This window comes from Ranitomeya variabilis, chromosome 5, assembly GCF_051348905.1.
Source record: "Ranitomeya variabilis isolate aRanVar5 chromosome 5, aRanVar5.hap1, whole genome shotgun sequence".
In the NCBI taxonomy this organism is placed as follows: Eukaryota; Metazoa; Chordata; class Amphibia; order Anura; family Dendrobatidae; genus Ranitomeya; species Ranitomeya variabilis.
The window spans coordinates 530,962,895-530,980,888 of NC_135236.1; the positions used below are offsets into that span (position 1 = coordinate 530,962,895).

Sequence of the window (17,994 nt, forward strand, 5' to 3'; positions counted from 1 at the left end):
GAGACCTCCTCCATGGATAGGTGACTCCAAGTCCCTCCATGAGTGATGTATGCTACGACAGCGGCGTTGTTGTACAGAATGCCAAAGTTTTCGTTCCAGAATGTTCTACCATCACCTGCTGTCTTAATATTGTCTTCAATACAACAAAGTTAGAAGTAGGAAGAAAAAGGTATATTCCTATCAAAATTACCCCTTAGAATCTGTAGTTTCACAACAGGTTGCCAACCTCTACCACACACCATCAAGTATAACCTAAAAAACATTAATAAACATACATATTTACAAATCATATATATAAAAAAGGTTTATTGTACTTCAAATACATTAACCGAACAAACCCAACAAAAGTAAACTTCAGAAACAATTTTTCAGGAGCATAAGCTTTCACAAAAATTACCTTGACCGGTAATCATCTACGCTAAATGAAATGAAGTTCAAACCAAAAGTTTAAGAGGAAAAAAAAGACATACACCTTTTTTTCATTTATTTTTACAGCAAAAGTTACTATCATATCTGGTTGATAGCAACACAAAGGCCACATTCTAAATTGTGATCTTACTGACATTTCAGGAGAAAGGAAAAAAAATATACAAAAATAAAACCTATGCAAAGACTGAATAGCTCCTTTGTTGGGACTGTAGCAATGTATTACCATTTTGTTTTTTTATCAGGGAGGGAAGGTCTGAAGAGAATTCCAAAAACATTTTGTCTTACTATTCAAACATGATGCAATAAGATACAGTGTGACTGGTGTCCTCACACCACAATTTCTTTTCCATGAACCTGAATTAAGAAGATATTTGTAGATAACAAGACAGACTAGGGAATGCCAGTCAAGCAAATATGACAGCTGTGACACAATGACATTAGGTTACATTGCTAGAGTGTTGCAGATAACCATTTTTTGATTTTTAGCTGAAAAGCTACTACTGCTGCTCCTCTGAGTTGGTTTCTCTTCTTGCGGACTTGTAGTTGGATTTGTGATCTCATAAACCTTGCAGGTGGCTCATGCACTTGGTATGAATGGATATTTTACCAGTCTCTGAAATGTCCCACTATTTTGTGGATCTTCGTGCAGGCTCTGAGGCAGTTGGTGGGGGAGGGGGACCACGTCGGTCAAGGTCATCGACATAGGATACAATAAGCTTCCGTCGTTCGTCAGGAATGCAGTCAAGTACTAGATAGCGTTTGTCATTTTGCAGAATCTTTTCTACATCCTTCAGGTGCTGGTCGGATTCTTGAACTAACTTTTTCGATCTGCAAGTAAAAATATTAGGACAAATGTCATTGTACCTACAAATTAAAACAAATGATACCCAATCACAGTAAAATTATAAGCGTGAATATGCAGTTGGGATTGCAGGTAAAAAACTTTTTCTCACGAGAAGCATTTTTGCAAGATTTAGGAGTCATTGGTAATGTTTAAGTTGGTGTAACAGTAGGTGCTAAGCTTTTTGGTAGGTAGTGTACTCCATGCATCCATATGGAAGGGCCTGCAGCTACAGGATGTATTCATTGTGCAACAGGTTTCCCTGATACTCCCGAATTAAGTGTAACAGATACTAGAGCAATGAGGAGGATTATTTCATATTGTACATTTCACAAACCTGTATGTAATAAATTTTGTCTCTTTTAACAGAGTCCTGAAGTCAGCTTTGGCAGTAATGTGTTTATCTCTGATATATTCTTCAAATTCTCGTTGTCTTTTCTGCCAATATAAAAGGAGAAAAAAAAGGTCATTAAATGAAAAACAAAATATACGCAAAGAAAAAATGATATCACGAAGGCTTCTAATTTTTCTCTTATCCACTGCTTTCAAGTTTTAACTCTATTACTACTGTTATAAATGTCCACAAATATCTCAATAAAACTTAAAGCAACTTTGTAGTATAAATCTTGACTTCTCTGCTGTGGTTAGAGCATATTAGCCATCAGGATTTAACCACACAGGTTAAAGCTGTGGTCAAAATTAAAAAATGTTTCTCAGATCGGAATTGACAAGGAGCAGACTACTGTGTATGATTGAGTTGGATTAATCCAACATCAAGAGCTAATAGATTCCTACTAGTGATGAGGGAACGTGCTCGTTAGGTCTATACCGAGGCATGCTTAGGTGCAGCCAACCGAATGTTTTTGACAAGCTCGAAAAATATGTTCCAAGTCCACGTGGCTGAATGTCTTGCAGCTGTTTGACAGCCGCAACACATGCAGGGATTTGCCTGTTTGTTAGGCTATCACTGCATGTGTTGCGGCTGTCTAACAGCCACAAGGCATTCAGCCATGGGGACTTGAACATATTTTTTGAGCACGCTGAAAACACTTGGTTAACACCCGATTATGCTCGGAAAAGACCTTATCAGAGCACGGTCGCTCATCACTAATTCCTACTGAAAACAGTTTCACACTCAATGGGTTACGAAAACACAATAAGGATGTGCTAACATGTATTAGGCTGACAAAAAACCCCACAAAAAAAACATGCTGTATCAAAATCATAACAAACAGTGGAAGAACATTTCTTACCCTGTCACTAGAAGAAAACTTAATGAAGCGAGGATCATCTTTAATTGCTTTCTTTACTTCCTTCCATGTGGATGTTAATGTAATCTGAAAAGAGACATTCTTGTTATGTGAAAAACTAAAAGACAATATATTACAAGCATTTTAAAAGGTTATTTGCCCTCCCACAAAAAAAAAAAAAAAAAAAAGTTAATTCCCCCCCCCCCCCATCTACAAGATAGGGGTTAATTTGGAGTCCAACCGCTGGAACCTCAAGCCATCCCAAAATTGGGACTCTGCAACCCTGAATGGAGTGTAGTAGCAGATGTTCAGCCTCTTAATTGTCTATGGGACTGTCAAGTACAGCACTCCGTTATTCTCTGCAGTCTCATAGATCATGTATGGCACAGAGGCAGAGAATGCACACCTCTGCTCCAGGGCAGTGCAGTGACTTAGTGGTTAGCACTGTTGCTTTGCAGCGCTGGTGTTCAAATCCCACCAAGGTCAACATCGGCAAAAAGTTTGCGTATTCATCTTGCGTTTGCATGGTTTTACTCTGGGTTCTCTGGCTTCCTTCGACACTCCAAAAGACATACTGATAAGGAATTTAAATTGTGAACCCAGATGGGGACAGTGATGAAGTCTGTAAAGTGCTGTGGAATTAATGGCACTATATACAAGTGAGTAAAATAAATTCAGTTTGGGGCTGCTCAGGTCTCAGGAACAATGGGGGTCCAAATGGTTGGACCACCTTCGATCAGCAAGGCATCCCCTATTCTATGGCTAAGGAACAAGTTGATTTTTTAGGAATTACGCTTTAAAAGAAAAATGACAAATGCACAAACTTTAAACAAAAAAATAATAAAATAAAATGTACCTGTCTAGCCAAAAAAACACATTTAATTCTGGCATTTGGAGGGCCATTGGAAAAGTAAAACTAGGCATCATTTTGGGCATATCATGTAATTTGCTTGGCTGACTTATGGAAGCAGGTTTAGTCAGAGGAACAATAAATAAATCCAGAGCATGGTTGATTTTATTCTTACTGGAGATCATGCTTTAAATAGCTAAAGATGTGACTTACAGTATACGTTTCATCTAGCAGCTGTCTAAAATGTTCACGCTTCTTTTTTGTAAGAGCATCAATGTGTTCATTAAAAAGCTTTTCCTTTTCTTCCCTTTCCAGTAGGGAGCCAGACTCCCATCGGTGATCTTTTCTAAGTGTTCTTCTAGTATCAGACCATGAAACATCAGATGATCGGACCTGTAAGTAAGCACACCAATACGTCACATTCCACTTCTACGTAGAAACTGCTTAGTGATCTGGTTAAGAAAAAGCTGTAAATATTAAGAGATACATTAGACATTTCTCTTCTGTGTTTCACGTAATTAAATGCTGCAGATCTGATTAATCTTTGCACATATTTACGCTGCTCTTGTGCCTGGAAGAACGGCCACAGAAATAATCAATAACTGTACAAATTACTACTCCAAGAGATCATTCACGGAAAAAGGTGGTTGAAACACAGAGAAGGGTAATTATTACCATATCAGACAGAAGAGCTTTAAAATTCTGGATTGCCTCCTCTCTCTTGTGCTGCTCACGCTCTCTATCAATCTCCTTGGTTTGTTCAGATCGCGCCTTCTGAACCTCCCGCTCTCGTTCACGCAAGCTGGCCTCGATACGAGCTTGTCTTTCCAGTTCCTTCTCTTTTTCAGCATCTAAGTTCTGGAGTAAACGTTTGTACTTTTAATTTTAGGTAAGTGCACGTCCTAACATTACCATAACTATGTACTAGAGCACCCATTTTTAATTTACAAGCGCTCGCAATATAGTATGTATGTATGTATGTATGTATGTATGTATGTATGTATGTATGTATGTATGTATATATATATATATATATATATATATATATATATATATATATATATATATAATGAGCTGTTGCGACAAACATCTTCCAGTTTGTGCGTAGAACAGATTTTCTGTATGTATTTGGAAATAACTGTTCACACTAGTGTCAAGGATAGCAGACATTAAAACAGTTGTCTCATGATCCTATTGTTCAGGAGCACACTGCTCCCCTGCCTCCTCCTGGCTTACTGCTTGCCAGGGGAGCGGTCCTGATGACCAACAGCTTGGACTGGCTGCATGGTTGTGCTGCTGGCCCAAACTGTTGCTATAAATTGTGGTAGCTTTGCTCCTGCAGCATCGCAGAAACATACGGGACAACGAAGCTGGCCAGTTACAGCAAACTGGCTAGGTTCACAGCAGCACTAGCAAGCTCTATAAGGAAAAGCTTGTACACGCTTTCTTGCCTAGAAGACTGGCCAATGTTGACAAACTGCAGAGGTGGCCGGTAAGCTAGGCAACAAGCAGTAAATAATAGAAAATACCTCTGCTCTTGAGAATGTCTGCTGCTTGTGGCTTTGTGACAATGTTGCACTGCTTAAGTTGCAATAAAATTACAGCAAACCTGGCTGTGCTGAAATCCAAAAGGCTTGGATTTCAGTGAACTGTCGTAGTAAACTTGTGGGTCACAACACACCTACTTACTTAAACTATCGTTAAATGTTATGAAGCAGTGTGACAAAAGTTGATGTGTTAAAATAATAGCAATTGTGAACCTCAAATGAAGGCTCTACATGGAAATGGGAACAATGTATTACACAGCCATAACACATCCACAGTTTTATCAATAAAAATAACTAATCAAAAAATGGAAAGCCTCCCTGATGAATTACAGCAGGAAATGCTGCCTTTTAAAAGGCTGAGAATATATTTTAATGAATAAACTCAAATGGACAAATCACTTCTGCTAATGAGGGCATAACAAAGTATAATAAACCCCTGCCGCTGTCCTATACACTGTAGCCGGTATTTTCCATCAGTCTCACACCTTCCCCTTCTGGCAGGGGTGTCTGGTGACCGATGCAGTGGTTACATTGTGTCTGTACCAGAAGAAGGGCTAGGAGGTGGTTTATTCCAGCACCAAGAGAACGTGACCTCGGCAGCAGTCACTTCACGCCCCTGCCGGGAGCGGAAGTCAGGAAACTGGTGAGGGATACTGGCACCAATACATAGTGGCACGGGGAGTCTAGAGAGTTTTAATTTTACTACTGCCATGGGCCCATATATAAAATGTTTTAGTTTTTTTGTTTAAGAAGTGAGCAAACTCTTTACATGCTAAATAGTAAAGGACAGCAGCTAGGTCTGGATGAGCTTTCAAACACATTCTTACTTTTACTATCTTCTCAATATACTGCTTGAAAAGATCTTCTCTTGCTGATGAGCTTTCTACAGCCTTGTACCGTGAATCACTCTCTATTTTGTCTTTGACTTTGCTCCAGCGAGACTGTGCATCCAAGTGGTGATTGGCTAAGAGATCAAAGAAGTCCAACTTCACCTAAAATCAAAGATGGAAATGAAAATGGAGCAGGCAAACGCAACATTAAGTAGGGGAAACATGATCACTTTTCATGTAACATGCCCTATTCTTACTTTGCTAATGTGTTGTGATGTCCTGGAGAGTCAAACCAACAAATGTAACCTTATTTACATCTTATACATACCCAGACACCTATGCTACTATGAAGGTAGGGCACATTGACAATAGTATATTGTGCTACATAAAGTTATACAAATTTATGCTGTCACATACTACCACTGTCATGGAATGTATTGACACACACCGCAATGGAAATGAGGAGAGGAAGGGCCTACCGATAGGAAATGAGGAGAGGAAGGGCCTACCGATAGGAAATGAGGGATGGACACCTCCTGAGCTCCAACCTGAGCCTGTCCCTGCACTCCCTTAACGCTCCCCCTAACGCTCTAAGCGGGTCCTTCCCCTGCCGCTGTCAGGAACCTCGTCCCTTGCTGTCATCTTGCACTGCCCTGGCTAGTGCACTGGCTGGCAAGGGAGCTAGCCTCACCACTGCAGATGGTACAACACAGGGGGTGGTGACAAACACGAGACAGACAAGGAGCTGAATTATTTACAGCTATTAGCCAGCTTGATTACATGTGGGGATTCCCTAGCAACCAAGCAATCCCCACATGTAGTTATGCTGGCTAACAGATGTAAATCATTCAGCTGCGGCAAGAAAACCAAATCTCCAAGCGCTAAAAAAATACTCGGAGGTCACGAGAAATCTCGAGTAACAAGTATATTCGCTCATAACTACTCAAGATGCAAACTGACACAAGTGCCTGTTTAATATTGGTGCAAGTCTGTTGCCGTCAATTGAGGGGTTTTTTACCATTTGCCTCTTCAAGAATGTGATGGCACCTGGTGATAGTTTCCTTTTTCTTCCACATCCAGGTAATGTAGCCACCTCTTTCTGCACGCACAGGTAGTGTAGCCATTGTTCCTCTATCTTTAAAGTTATGAACTATATTTCCCACTAGATCTCTAGGAACATTCAATGCCTTTGTTTTTTGTACGATTTTCCTTTTTGTACAAGGTGCTGGGCCTCTCTGACCTTTCCCAGCGCCTGCGCACTGCAGTACTGTGCTCTGCCCTCAACAGGACAAACAATGTATGCCTGCGCCGGAGTTGCAGCTTGAAGACAAGAAGAGGACGTCATCGTAAGAAGATGGGAGGCCCCGGACCGCGACGCCCATCGGACCAGAACAGAACCGGGCTGCCCCTGGGTGAGTATAATCTAACCTTTTTCTAATCTTTCAGGTTACATCGGGGGCTTATCTACAGCATTACAGAATGCTGTAGATAAGCCCCTGATGCAAGTGGCCTTAGCTCACCTTCCATTTTGGGGGTGACAGGTTCCCTTTAAGAGGACTGGTCTAAAGTGGACACTTGTTGCTGTAATTTTACTCCCTTTGCGCTCCCTTTTTTTTTTCTAAAATGAACCACACAGATCTAGATATATTTAGATTTTTTTTGTCTTTTACAAGGTGGCAGTGCTCACAGGTAAAACTAGAGAACAGCCTTTTAGCACCAAATAAGGCGGCCCATATCTCAGTAATCGTATGGCAGATATACAAAAAAATAAACCTAAAACAACTTGTCTAGGGACAAGCAGAAATAACAGTAAAAACTGTTCACTGTTGACAGGTTTAGTGTGTAGTCTCGACTGCTTTGCAAATAAAAATAAACTGAAACCTGCTACACAAGTGGTAGTGGTGAAAATATAAACAGAAGCACATTTATAAAAACACATTAATTGTCCAGAGTATAGACAAAGAAATATGTGAGAGGAGGGAAGTGTGGGGGGACAACACACAAACAGCCCATCTGAGCCAAAACAGCATCAGCTCATGGTGTAAATAAGTATAACGATCCTAGAAAGTCTCCCTGCCATGGGTATGTCAGAGACTGGGGATGTGCTCGCTGATTTTACTATCTCCAGGGTGATATGTGCTTCTCACTGATGACTTCTTGCGTAGGTGACATTTAAGCACATTCATTTTTCATGTGTGACCTTTGGCTCAGAAAAGCAGCAGCATCTACTTGAAAATGTGCCAAGTTCAGAGACAAAATGACAGTAAGTTCTCTAAATAACAATAGTTCTCTAAAAAAAACTGAAGAAGCTCCAGCCCTCAAAAAAAAAAAGAAAAAAAGGGGGGTCAGTAAAAGCAAGCGATTTACTTCATCTGTTATTTTGGTCTTTTTTTCCTTTTAATACCTTGGTGGTATCTATAATGTTAATTTGCTTTACAGCCTAAAGATGTACAAGCAGAACTCCTTCATGGTTGGGTAAATTCTTGTTTTTTCACTTGGACTCCCCCTTTTCCAAGAGCCACATCTCCACCAGATGTATGAGAAAGTGTTTTGGTTTTTTTTGCGAGAAGATTTGTCGCTTTGCGCGACACATTTTACTATATATTGAAATGAAAAACAGAAAAAAAAAATGTATAACTGCCAGAAAGAGGCAAGGGGCCTTTTTTTTTTTTCAAACTCCTTCATGACATGCATGTCGTGTCTCTCCCTTTGATGTGGGCTCCGGCACTGAGCCCACATATTTCCCGACACGTCAGCTGCTTTGAACAGCCACGGGTGGAATTGCGATCCACCTGTGGCTGTTAACCCGGTAAACAGTAGCGTAGCTACTGGGGGGGCAGAGGGGGCCATCGCCCCGGGCCCTGTCACATGAAGGGGCCCACCGGGAGCCAGGGCAGGGCCACTTCTGTGCCAAGGTAGAACACAGCATAGGAGCAGAGCAGTATAATGTCTGTTCCCATCTGACAAGCTGCAAACTGGCTATTAGCACAGTGGCCGGCTGTAGAGTCTCCCTCCTGCAGTGAATGCTGCTGCCCGTCTGACCGGATGATGAAGCTTTTCCTGGCTGCAGTTTTCTTCACTCTGTGCACGCTGGGATTGGCTCAGGCACGCTGGGTCCTAGTGCCCACACCCTGCATTTCACCTAGACACTTCCTGGTCCTGCCTGCAGTGCAAACTTTATCAGTAAGTGCTGGGGATGGAACTTATTAGGTTTATTAAATTCAGGTATGTCAGTGTTAGACCGTTGGGGTATTGTGGGCGCTGAAAGTGGGTGAGGGGGGACAGGGTACTGGGGGGTGAATGTGAGATGATGGGGTATTGTGGGGGAGGGGAGACTGTACTGGGGGGTGAATGTAAGACCATTTGGGGGTTGTGAGGGGAGAAGGTGGGTGAGGTGGGACAGGGCACTGAGGGGTGGATGTGAGACGATGGGGGTATTGGGGCTGAAGTGGGGGAGGGGGACAGGTCACTGGGGGCTGACTATTATAATGTTTTGTTATGATATTATATGTGCTCCATCATGTAATATTTGCTGTCTGGGGAGGCTGGAGATGGGGGTAGGGGGCTTTTGATACGTACCACCTGGGTCTTTTATGAGTATTAGTATAAGGAGCCCCCATACAGTAACCAAGAGCTGCATCACATTTACAGCACCACTCCAGCATTATCTTTTATTTCATTGCTGGAGCGGTGCTGAAAATCCGCGTCCCCTTCCCTCTGTCTGATACTCACCTTCCGGCGTTTTCATCTGTTTTAGTCTCCGCTCAGCTCCGTCTCCTGCAGTTTGTGTCCTGTCCGAGGCTCCAGTGTTTCCTGGAGCAGCGCAGAGGTCACTAATCAATGTGAGTCTGTGGGAGCCTCGTTCTGGCCTCTTTCTCACTCTCAGGCTATGTGCACACGTTGCGGATTAGCCGCTGCGGCTCTGCAGCAGTTTTCCATCTGGTTTACAGTACCATTTAAACCTATGGAAAACCAAATCCACAGTGCCCATGATGCGGAAAATACCGCACAGAAACGCTGCGTTTTATTTTCTGCAGCATGTCAATTCTAATTGCGGATTCCGCAGCGTTTTACACCTGCTCCTGTATAGGAATCCGCAGGTGGTGAACCGCAGGTGAAATCTGCACAAAAAACACAGGAAATCCGCGGTAAATCCGCACAAATCCGCAACAAGTGCACATAGCCTCATAGTCTTACATTGAGCGCTTGTGACATAGCTTCTAACTTCTGGCCAGTCAGAAGCTGTGCTCACAAGTTTGAGCAGCGGCACTGCAGCAGTGCCACAAATAGCCGGATTACTTACGGTAATGCTCTTTTAATGAGTCCATGACAGCACCCACTGGAGAGATAGGGATCCGCCCCAAGGAACAGGAAACCTACAGAGACATAAAAGGGGGGCGGTCCCCCTCTCCTCCTCAGTTTAATTTCAGAGTACCCGGAGGACCGCCAGTGTTAGTCAATCATCACAATGTATCATCAGAATATAAACTTCATAGAAGTAATTACATTGGCTTTTATTAGGGAGGGATGTGACTGGGTGCTGTCATGGACTCATTAAAAGAGCATTACCGTAAGTAATCCGGCTATTTACCCTTCGCCATGACAGCACCCACTGGAGAGATTTCCAGAGACCAACACCTAGGGGGGGACCACCGTGCTGAGGATAGTCCTGCCAAAGTGTAGGTCAGAGTCAGAAGACAGGTCAAGCCTGTAGTGATTATAGAAAGTGGAAGGAGCCAACCAAGTTGCAGCCTTACTCGGATGTGTATATATCTTCGATTGGCACGTTCCCTTTTTCGGCCCAGGAAGAAGCCATGGCTCTGGTGGAATGTGCTTTGATGCCCTCCGGAGGTTCTTCATTTTTCATGGAATAGGCCAACCGGATAGCGTCTCTTATCCACCTGGATAATGTTGCTCTTGTGACTCCATATCCTTTCTTTTTGCCCTGGAAGGATATGAAGAGAGCCCTACTCTGCCTCCAACTACTAGTTTTCTCAATATATTGCAAAACTACTCTCCTGACGTCTAAAGTATGGAATTTTTGTTCTTCAGGAGTAGAGGGGTCTTTAAAGAAAGTAGGAAGATGTATCTCCTGTGACCTGTGGAACTTCCCTGCTACCTTAGGAAGGTATAGGGGGTCCGGTTTTAAGATTAGTCTGTCATGAAATGTGAGAAGGTAAGGTTGATCTATCGACAAGGCCTGAATGTCGCTGACTCTTCTAGCCGATGTTAAGGCTACTAAGAAGGCTGTCTTTAACGACAAGTGTTTTAAAGATGCTGTGTCTATAGGCTCAAACGGAGATTCTGTTAGAGAGTCTAAGACTAGATTTAGATCCCACGGAGCTACTCTAGGTATGTGGACAGGAGTAACTCGTTCACAGGCCGTGATGAAGCGGGATACCCATTTATTACCAGCAATATTATGGCCATAGAGGGCACCCAGAGCGGACACCTGGACCTTTAGTGTGTTAACTGACAGACCTAACTCTTTCCCTTTCTGTAGAAATTCTAGTATAGATTTTATTGGGACTTCAGAGGGGTTTGAACTAGTATGGAACTGAAGAAACTTCTTCCATACTTTGGTGTAAATTTTTGTTGTAGATGGTTTCCTGCTAAGCAGGAGTGTATCAATTAGGCCCTTTGAAAACCCCCTGGAATTTAATATCTGCCTTTCAAATTCCAGGCCGTCAGGTGGAGGCTGTCCACCTGAGGGTGGAAGAAAGGTCCCTGGGAGAGAAGGTTTGGGATTGAGGGAAGGACCCAAGGATCCGTCACCGACATCGACCGCAGGCACGAGAACCATGGTCTCTTGGGCCAGAATGGCGCTATTAGTATTATCCTGGCCTGCTCTTCCCTGATTTTCCGTATTACTTGTGGAAGCAGAATTATCGGAGGGAAAGCATACGCCAGCTTGAATTGCCATGGTGTTTGAAGAGCATCTAGAATGTCCGGGTGATCTGCACGGGACCGAGATGCGAATTTGTGGACTTGTTTGTTTTGTTTTGTAGCGAACAGGTCTATTTGGGGTTTGCCCCATAACAATGTTATCTTGTGGAAAATGTGAGGATTGAGACACCATTCTCCTTGATGAAGAGTGTGTCGACTTAGGAAGTCCGCTTGTTGATTGTCCTCTCCTTTGATGTGGACTGCCGAGAGGGACAACAGATGCTTTTCGGCCAGGATTAAGGTACTGTTTGCGGAAGACATTAGAGCGTCTGATCTTGTGCCGCCTTGTTTGTTTAAATACGCCACTGTCGTAGTGTTGTCTGAACAGATTCGGACGTGGCTTCCTCGTAGCTGTGGGAGAAATTGACGCAGTGCATAGTTTACCGCATTCAATTCTTTTAGGTTTGATGAATATAAATCCTCATTCTTATCCCAGGTTCCCTGGCAGAATCTATCTCCCATGTGTGCGCCCCACCCGTGGGGACTAGCGTCCGTAGTTATCGTGTGGGATGGTGATATTACCCAAGGGACACCCCCCGCTAGGTTGTCTTTATTTAGCCACCATTCTAAGGAGGATAAGACTTTCTCGGATAAAGTTATTTTTGATTCAAGGTGCCCCAGAAATTTCCTCTGTTCCCGAAGTATCTGATGTTGTAATGTTCGGGTATGAAGTTGTGCCCACTGAACGGCTGGAGTACAGGAGGAGAGGGATCCTAGCAAGGACATTCCTGCTCTCAGGGACATTTGAGGTTTGTGAATGGCCGCCATAACTTTACCCTCTATAAGAGATATTTTTTCTTGGGGAAGTAGACATTTTTGCTTTATGGAATCTAGATTAAATCCCAAAAATGTTTGAAGAGAAAGTGGGAGGAGTCTGGATTTTTTATAGTTGACGATCCAGCCCAGGCTTTCTAAGGACGAGACAGTGTCAGCTAATCGTTCCGCACACTGAAGGGACGAATTCCCTACAACTAAAAAATCATCTAAGTAGGGAATGATTAATGTGTCTCTCTGGCGAAGGTAGGCCATTACTTCTAACATTACCTTCGTGAAGATCCTGGGTGCCGTGGAGAGACCGAAGGGCATGGCTGTATACTGGAAATGATGAATCTCCCCCTCAAGAGTTACTGCCACTCTTAAGTATTTTTGATATCTACTATGGATAGGGAGATGGTAGTAGGCATCTTTTAAATCAATGCCGCCCATTCTACAATTTGGAAAAAGGAGCTTAATGGCCGATCTAATAGACTCCATTTTAAACGTATAATTTTTAATAAATGTATTGAGTTTTTTAAGATTTATAATTGTTCGAAAAGAACCATCGGGTTTAGGGATTAAAAATAACGGAGAGTAGAACCCTTTACCCTCTTGTCCCTTTGGCACCCGAACTAAAACATTTTTAACTATAAGACTTCTAATTTCCAGTTCAAGGGCCTTCTGTTGCACTGGTGAGGAAAGGGCTGTTAAAATAAAGGAATCATGGGGAATTTGGAGGAATTCTATTTTCATTCCTTCCTTAATAATATTTAGCACCCAGGAACTTGACGTGATTTTTCGCCATTGGGGAAAGAAAAATTTTAACCTGCCCCCTACTGGGGTGTCTGGTGTTTCAGAATTTGTTGTCTCTACGGAAGGGGGGGCCTTTGAACATAGTGCCACCCTGTTTTCCCTCTCTTGTGGCCCATCGTGACGGTCTTTCATTTTGTGTTCTTTTCCCGAACGGCCTCTTCCTAAAGGTCTTCCTATAGAAAGGAATTGAGGGGTCAGGGAAGGCTTTTTTCCTCTCTTTTGCTTTTTTGAGGATCTCGTCTAATGCTTTCCCAAACAAAAACTCACCCTCACACGGAATAGCGCAGATCTTAGCCTTTGACTGCGTATCCCCCTTCCAGCTCTTCATCCATAACGCACGTCTGGCATTATTAATTAGACCGGCTGATCTTGCTGCAAGGCGAAGAGAGTCAGCTGAAGCATCGGCCATGAATGCTGCTGCACCTCTAATTAGTGGTATCGCATCCCGCAATTTTTGTCTGGAGACCCCCTGTTCGATCTGTTGATCCAGCTGATCAATCCAGACAAGCATGGATCTAGCTGTGCATGTGCTGGCAATTGATGGCTTAAAAATGCCCGTGGAAGCCTCCCATGATCGCTTCAGTGACGATTCTGCCTTCCGATCTAGAGGATCAGAAAGTAGGCCCGCATCCTCGACTGGTAGAGCTGACTGTTTTGAGGTGGAGGCGACTGCAGCGTCCACCTTAGGGATCTTAGTCCATGAAATTAACTCCTCATCATTAAAGGGGTATTTCCTTTTGGAGGCTGACGGGAGAAAACCTCTCTGGTCCTGTTTCTCCCACTCCCTCTTTATCAGTGCCTTAACCGCAGGAATTACTGGGAATGCTCTTCTCTTCCTCTCCGCCAACCCTGCAAACATGATGTCTTGTGCAGTTTGGTCGTCTTTTGTATCCTCACAACCTATAGTATTCCTGATGGACTTTACTAGGTTGTCCACCCCATCAAGGGGAAAACAAGCTCCACCCTCAATGTCGGAATGTGTTGAGGAAGAGGATGACGCCTGCGAGGAGTCTGAGTGGATAACGCCTTCCTCCTCGGACTCAGAGCTAGATACAGCCTTTTCTTTCCCGGATCTTTTAGGGGGGGTACTGGCTTGTGAGATGGCCTGTAGTTCCTCTCTAATTATGGCCCGTATATCTGTGACCGACATAGATGGACTCTGCATTGTTTCCGCCATACACTGATTGCAGAGTTTTTTGGGGTGGGAATCTGGGAGAGGCTCGTCACATAACGCACATTGCTTGTGCTTAGATTTCTGTCTCCTTTTGGCCTGGGAGAAGAAGACATTTGTGGAAAAGGGTGTCAGCTTTATAGGCAGAGGGGAAATCACACTCACCCAGTGAAGCTGTACGGTACCGAAATAGGAGGCTGCGACTTTCTGGATCTTGAATCCTTGGTCTCACTCCTGTGGCTGGCATCTGAGGACTTTCTGCTGGCTGGCTCACCTGCTGGGTCCACAGTCTTGCCTGGGGACGACATGTTGCATCGCCTGTGCGTTTGCAACTTCCCCTCTTTTATAGGCCAGATCCGGTCAGTAACTTTTTTTTTTTTTTTTTTTTTTTCTGCAGTGCACTGCGCATGCGCGAAACCGCGCTTTTCCCCACCGCTGTGTGAGTAACCCGGAAGTGTCCTCTACCTCCGGGTCATTCTGGGGATTCTTACACCGCTCCTGCGCATGTGCGGCCGCCATTATCCCGGCCTGCGCTATGGAGCGGTGTACCGGCTGCCGCTGCAGCTGTGCCGCAGATCCCGGACCCTTTACCTGTGGTCCGCGTCTGGAGCCTCTCAAGGCCGCACCTCTGCAGCGTTGTTCCGTGGAATCGGCGTCGTCTCCCCCGGACTCAGCCATCCCACATGCCGGCCAGACGAGGGGGGAGCCGTCTAACGGAATCTCCCCCGACGCTGCATCTGGACTGCATCCCCTGCCGTTCCCGCAGAGACCGCACAGGCGGATGCTCCTAGCCCAGGTAAGATCTTCTGTAGACTTCAGAGATCCTGTCCCCTGGGAACAGGAAACCTAAACTGAGGAGGAGAGGGGGACCGCCCCCCTTTTATGTCTCTGTAGGTTTCCTGTTCCTTGGGGCGGATCCCTATCTCTCCAGTGGGTGCTGTCATGGCGAAGGGTAAAATAGTGAATACGCCGGAGGATGAGTAAATGACCGGGGCATCCAAATCATGACAGGGAGCTGCGGGCCCATCATACTGTGTATAAGGGAGCTGGGGGTCCATCATACTGTGTATATGGGAGCTGCAGGCCAATCATACTGTGTATAAGGGAGCTGCGGGTCCATCATACTGTGTATACGGGAGCTGCGGACCCATCATACTGTGTATAAGGGAGCTGCAGGCCAATCATACTATGTATAAGGGAGCTGTGGGTCCATCATACTGTGTATACGGGAGCTGCGGGTCCATCATACTGTGTATACGGGAGCTGCAGGCCAATATGTATAAGGGAGCTGCGGGTCCATCATACTGTGTATAAGGGAGCTGCGGGTCCATCATACTGTGTATACGGGAGCTGCGGGTTCATCATACTGTGTATAAGGGAGCTGCGGATCCATCATACTGTATACGGGAGCTGCGGGCCAATCATACTGTGTATAAGGGAGCTGCGGGCCAATCATTCTGTGTATAAGGGAGCTGCAGGTTCATCATACTGTGTATAAGGGAGCTGCGGATCCATCATACTGTGTATACGGGAGCTGCGGGCCAATCATACTGTGTATAAGAGAGCTGCGGGCCAATCATTCTGTGTATAAGGGAGCTGCAGGCCCATCAGACAGTGTATAAGGGAGCTGCGGGCCCATCATACTGTGTATAAGGAAGCTGTGCACACATCATACTGTGTATAAGGAAGCTACAAGCCCATCATACTGTGTATAAGGGAGCTGCGGGCCCATTATACTGTGTATAAGGGAGCTGCGAGCCCATGATACTGTGTATAAGGGAGCTGTGGGCCCATCATACTGTGTATAAGGAAGCTGTGGGCCCATCATACTGTGTACAGTGGAACTGTGGGGGACATCATATTGTTTGAAGGGAGCTGCCGGCCCATCATACGGTGTATAGGAAACTGTGAAGGCATATTGTGCATATGGGAGCTGTTGGCCCATTACACTGTATATAGGGGAGCTCTGGGGGGCATTATACTTTCTATAGTGGAGTTCTGTCAGCATTATACTGTGTATAGGGGAGCATTGGGCTCATATTATCTATAGGGGAGCAGTGGGAACATCATACTGTGTAAATAGGGGAGCAGTGGGAACATCATACGGTGTATAGGGGAGTTATAGAATCATCATACTGTGTATAGGGGAGCTGTGGGGGCCTTAGACTGTGTATAGGGAAGCTTTAAGCTCACCATACTGTGTATAATGGAGCAGTACATGGGGGAACTTAGGGGACATTATTAAATGTTAAGTGGGCACTTAAGCATTATTGTTATAGGGGCACTCAAGAGTATTGTGACCATCAAAGTTGCATATGGTCACAATATGGCGGTAAAGTCAATGTTCGTTTTTGTATATAGATTTATTTTCAATAACAGTAGGGTCATATTCTGAGGTTCCCCTATATTCACAACTAGAGTGCGCAACCGTAGCTGTAATCAGGGTTAGCTGGTTAGGGGCCCACTCAGATGTTTCGCCCCCCCCTAAGTTGAAACCCTAGCTACGCCTCTGCCGGTAAATGATGCTGTCAATCTCTGACAGTGGCATTTAATGTAATAACACGAGAGTGTGTCACTTATCCCGCCCATGTCACATAACCGAGGGATGCTGATGTGTTGGCATGACAACCTGGCGTCTGCAGCAGATCTGTGTGGTTGTAATTGCCGGATTGCTATGAGCGCCGCCCAACGGTCAGAGCTCATAGCAAGTGAGCATTTCTGCTACACACAGTCAGTCAATCTGATCATTACCTTTGTGTAGCAGAGGCAATACGAAGACTGCAGCTTCTAGTCTCCCATGGAGACTATTAAAGAAAGTGAAAAGTTAAAAAAAAAAGAAAAAAAGTTTTTAAAAAATATTACAAAACAAAAACAAAAAAATCTAAAAAGTTCAAATCACCCCCATTCAAAATAAAACAATTAATACACATTTGGTATCGCAGTGTTCTGAATCGCTTGATCTATAAAGATATGAAAAGAATTAATCCAATCGGTAAACTGCGTAGCGGAAAAAAAAAAATGTAAAAAGTGCCAGAATTATGTTTTTTTGGTCACCGCGACATTGCATTAAAATGCAATAATGGGCGATCAAAAGATCATATCTACACCAAAATGGTATCAATAAAAACGTCAGCCTGGCACGCAAAAAAATAAGCCTTAACCCAGCCCCAGATAACAATTCTGAACGAGGCGATACCAAAATATATATTTTTAAATTGTTTTATTTTGAATGGGGGGGTGATTTCAACTTTTTTTATTTTTATTTATTGTTTTTAAAAACATTTTTTCTTTAATTTTTACTTGCTTCAATAGTCTCCATGGGAGACTAGATGCTGCAATAATCCGATTGCCTCTGCTACACACAGGCGATGATTAGACCGCCTATGTGTAGCAGAAATGCTCACTTGCTATGAGCGCTGACCGCTTGGTGGCACTAATAATAATTCGGCACTGACAACCACAGGGGTCTGCCGCAGATCCCGGGTTTTCATGCCAACCCATCGGTGACATGCTGTCATGTGACACGAACGCCAATGGGAGAGAATAGGGACGCGCTTCCGG

General features: G+C 44.1%; 1 protein-coding gene across 4 annotated transcripts in view; it reads right to left on the minus strand.

Annotated features, from left to right (window-relative positions):
- Positions 1-289: 289 nt before the first annotated feature.
- Positions 290-17,994, minus strand: part of TCERG1 (transcription elongation regulator 1) — a 101,603-nt gene continuing 83,898 nt past the window's right edge. For all 4 annotated transcript variants that reach the window (XM_077265829.1, XM_077265827.1, XM_077265828.1 and 1 more), the window contains 6 exons: positions 5,745-5,909; positions 4,046-4,228; positions 3,584-3,763; positions 2,524-2,607; positions 1,608-1,708; positions 290-1,257 (listed from right to left, as the gene is read on the minus strand). In XM_077265829.1, coding sequence (XP_077121944.1) covers positions 1,056-1,257; positions 1,608-1,708; positions 2,524-2,607; positions 3,584-3,763; positions 4,046-4,228; positions 5,745-5,909 — 915 coding nt within the window. In that variant the 3' untranslated portion in view covers positions 290-1,055. The remainder of the gene's footprint in view (positions 1,258-1,607; positions 1,709-2,523; positions 2,608-3,583; positions 3,764-4,045; positions 4,229-5,744; positions 5,910-17,994) is intronic.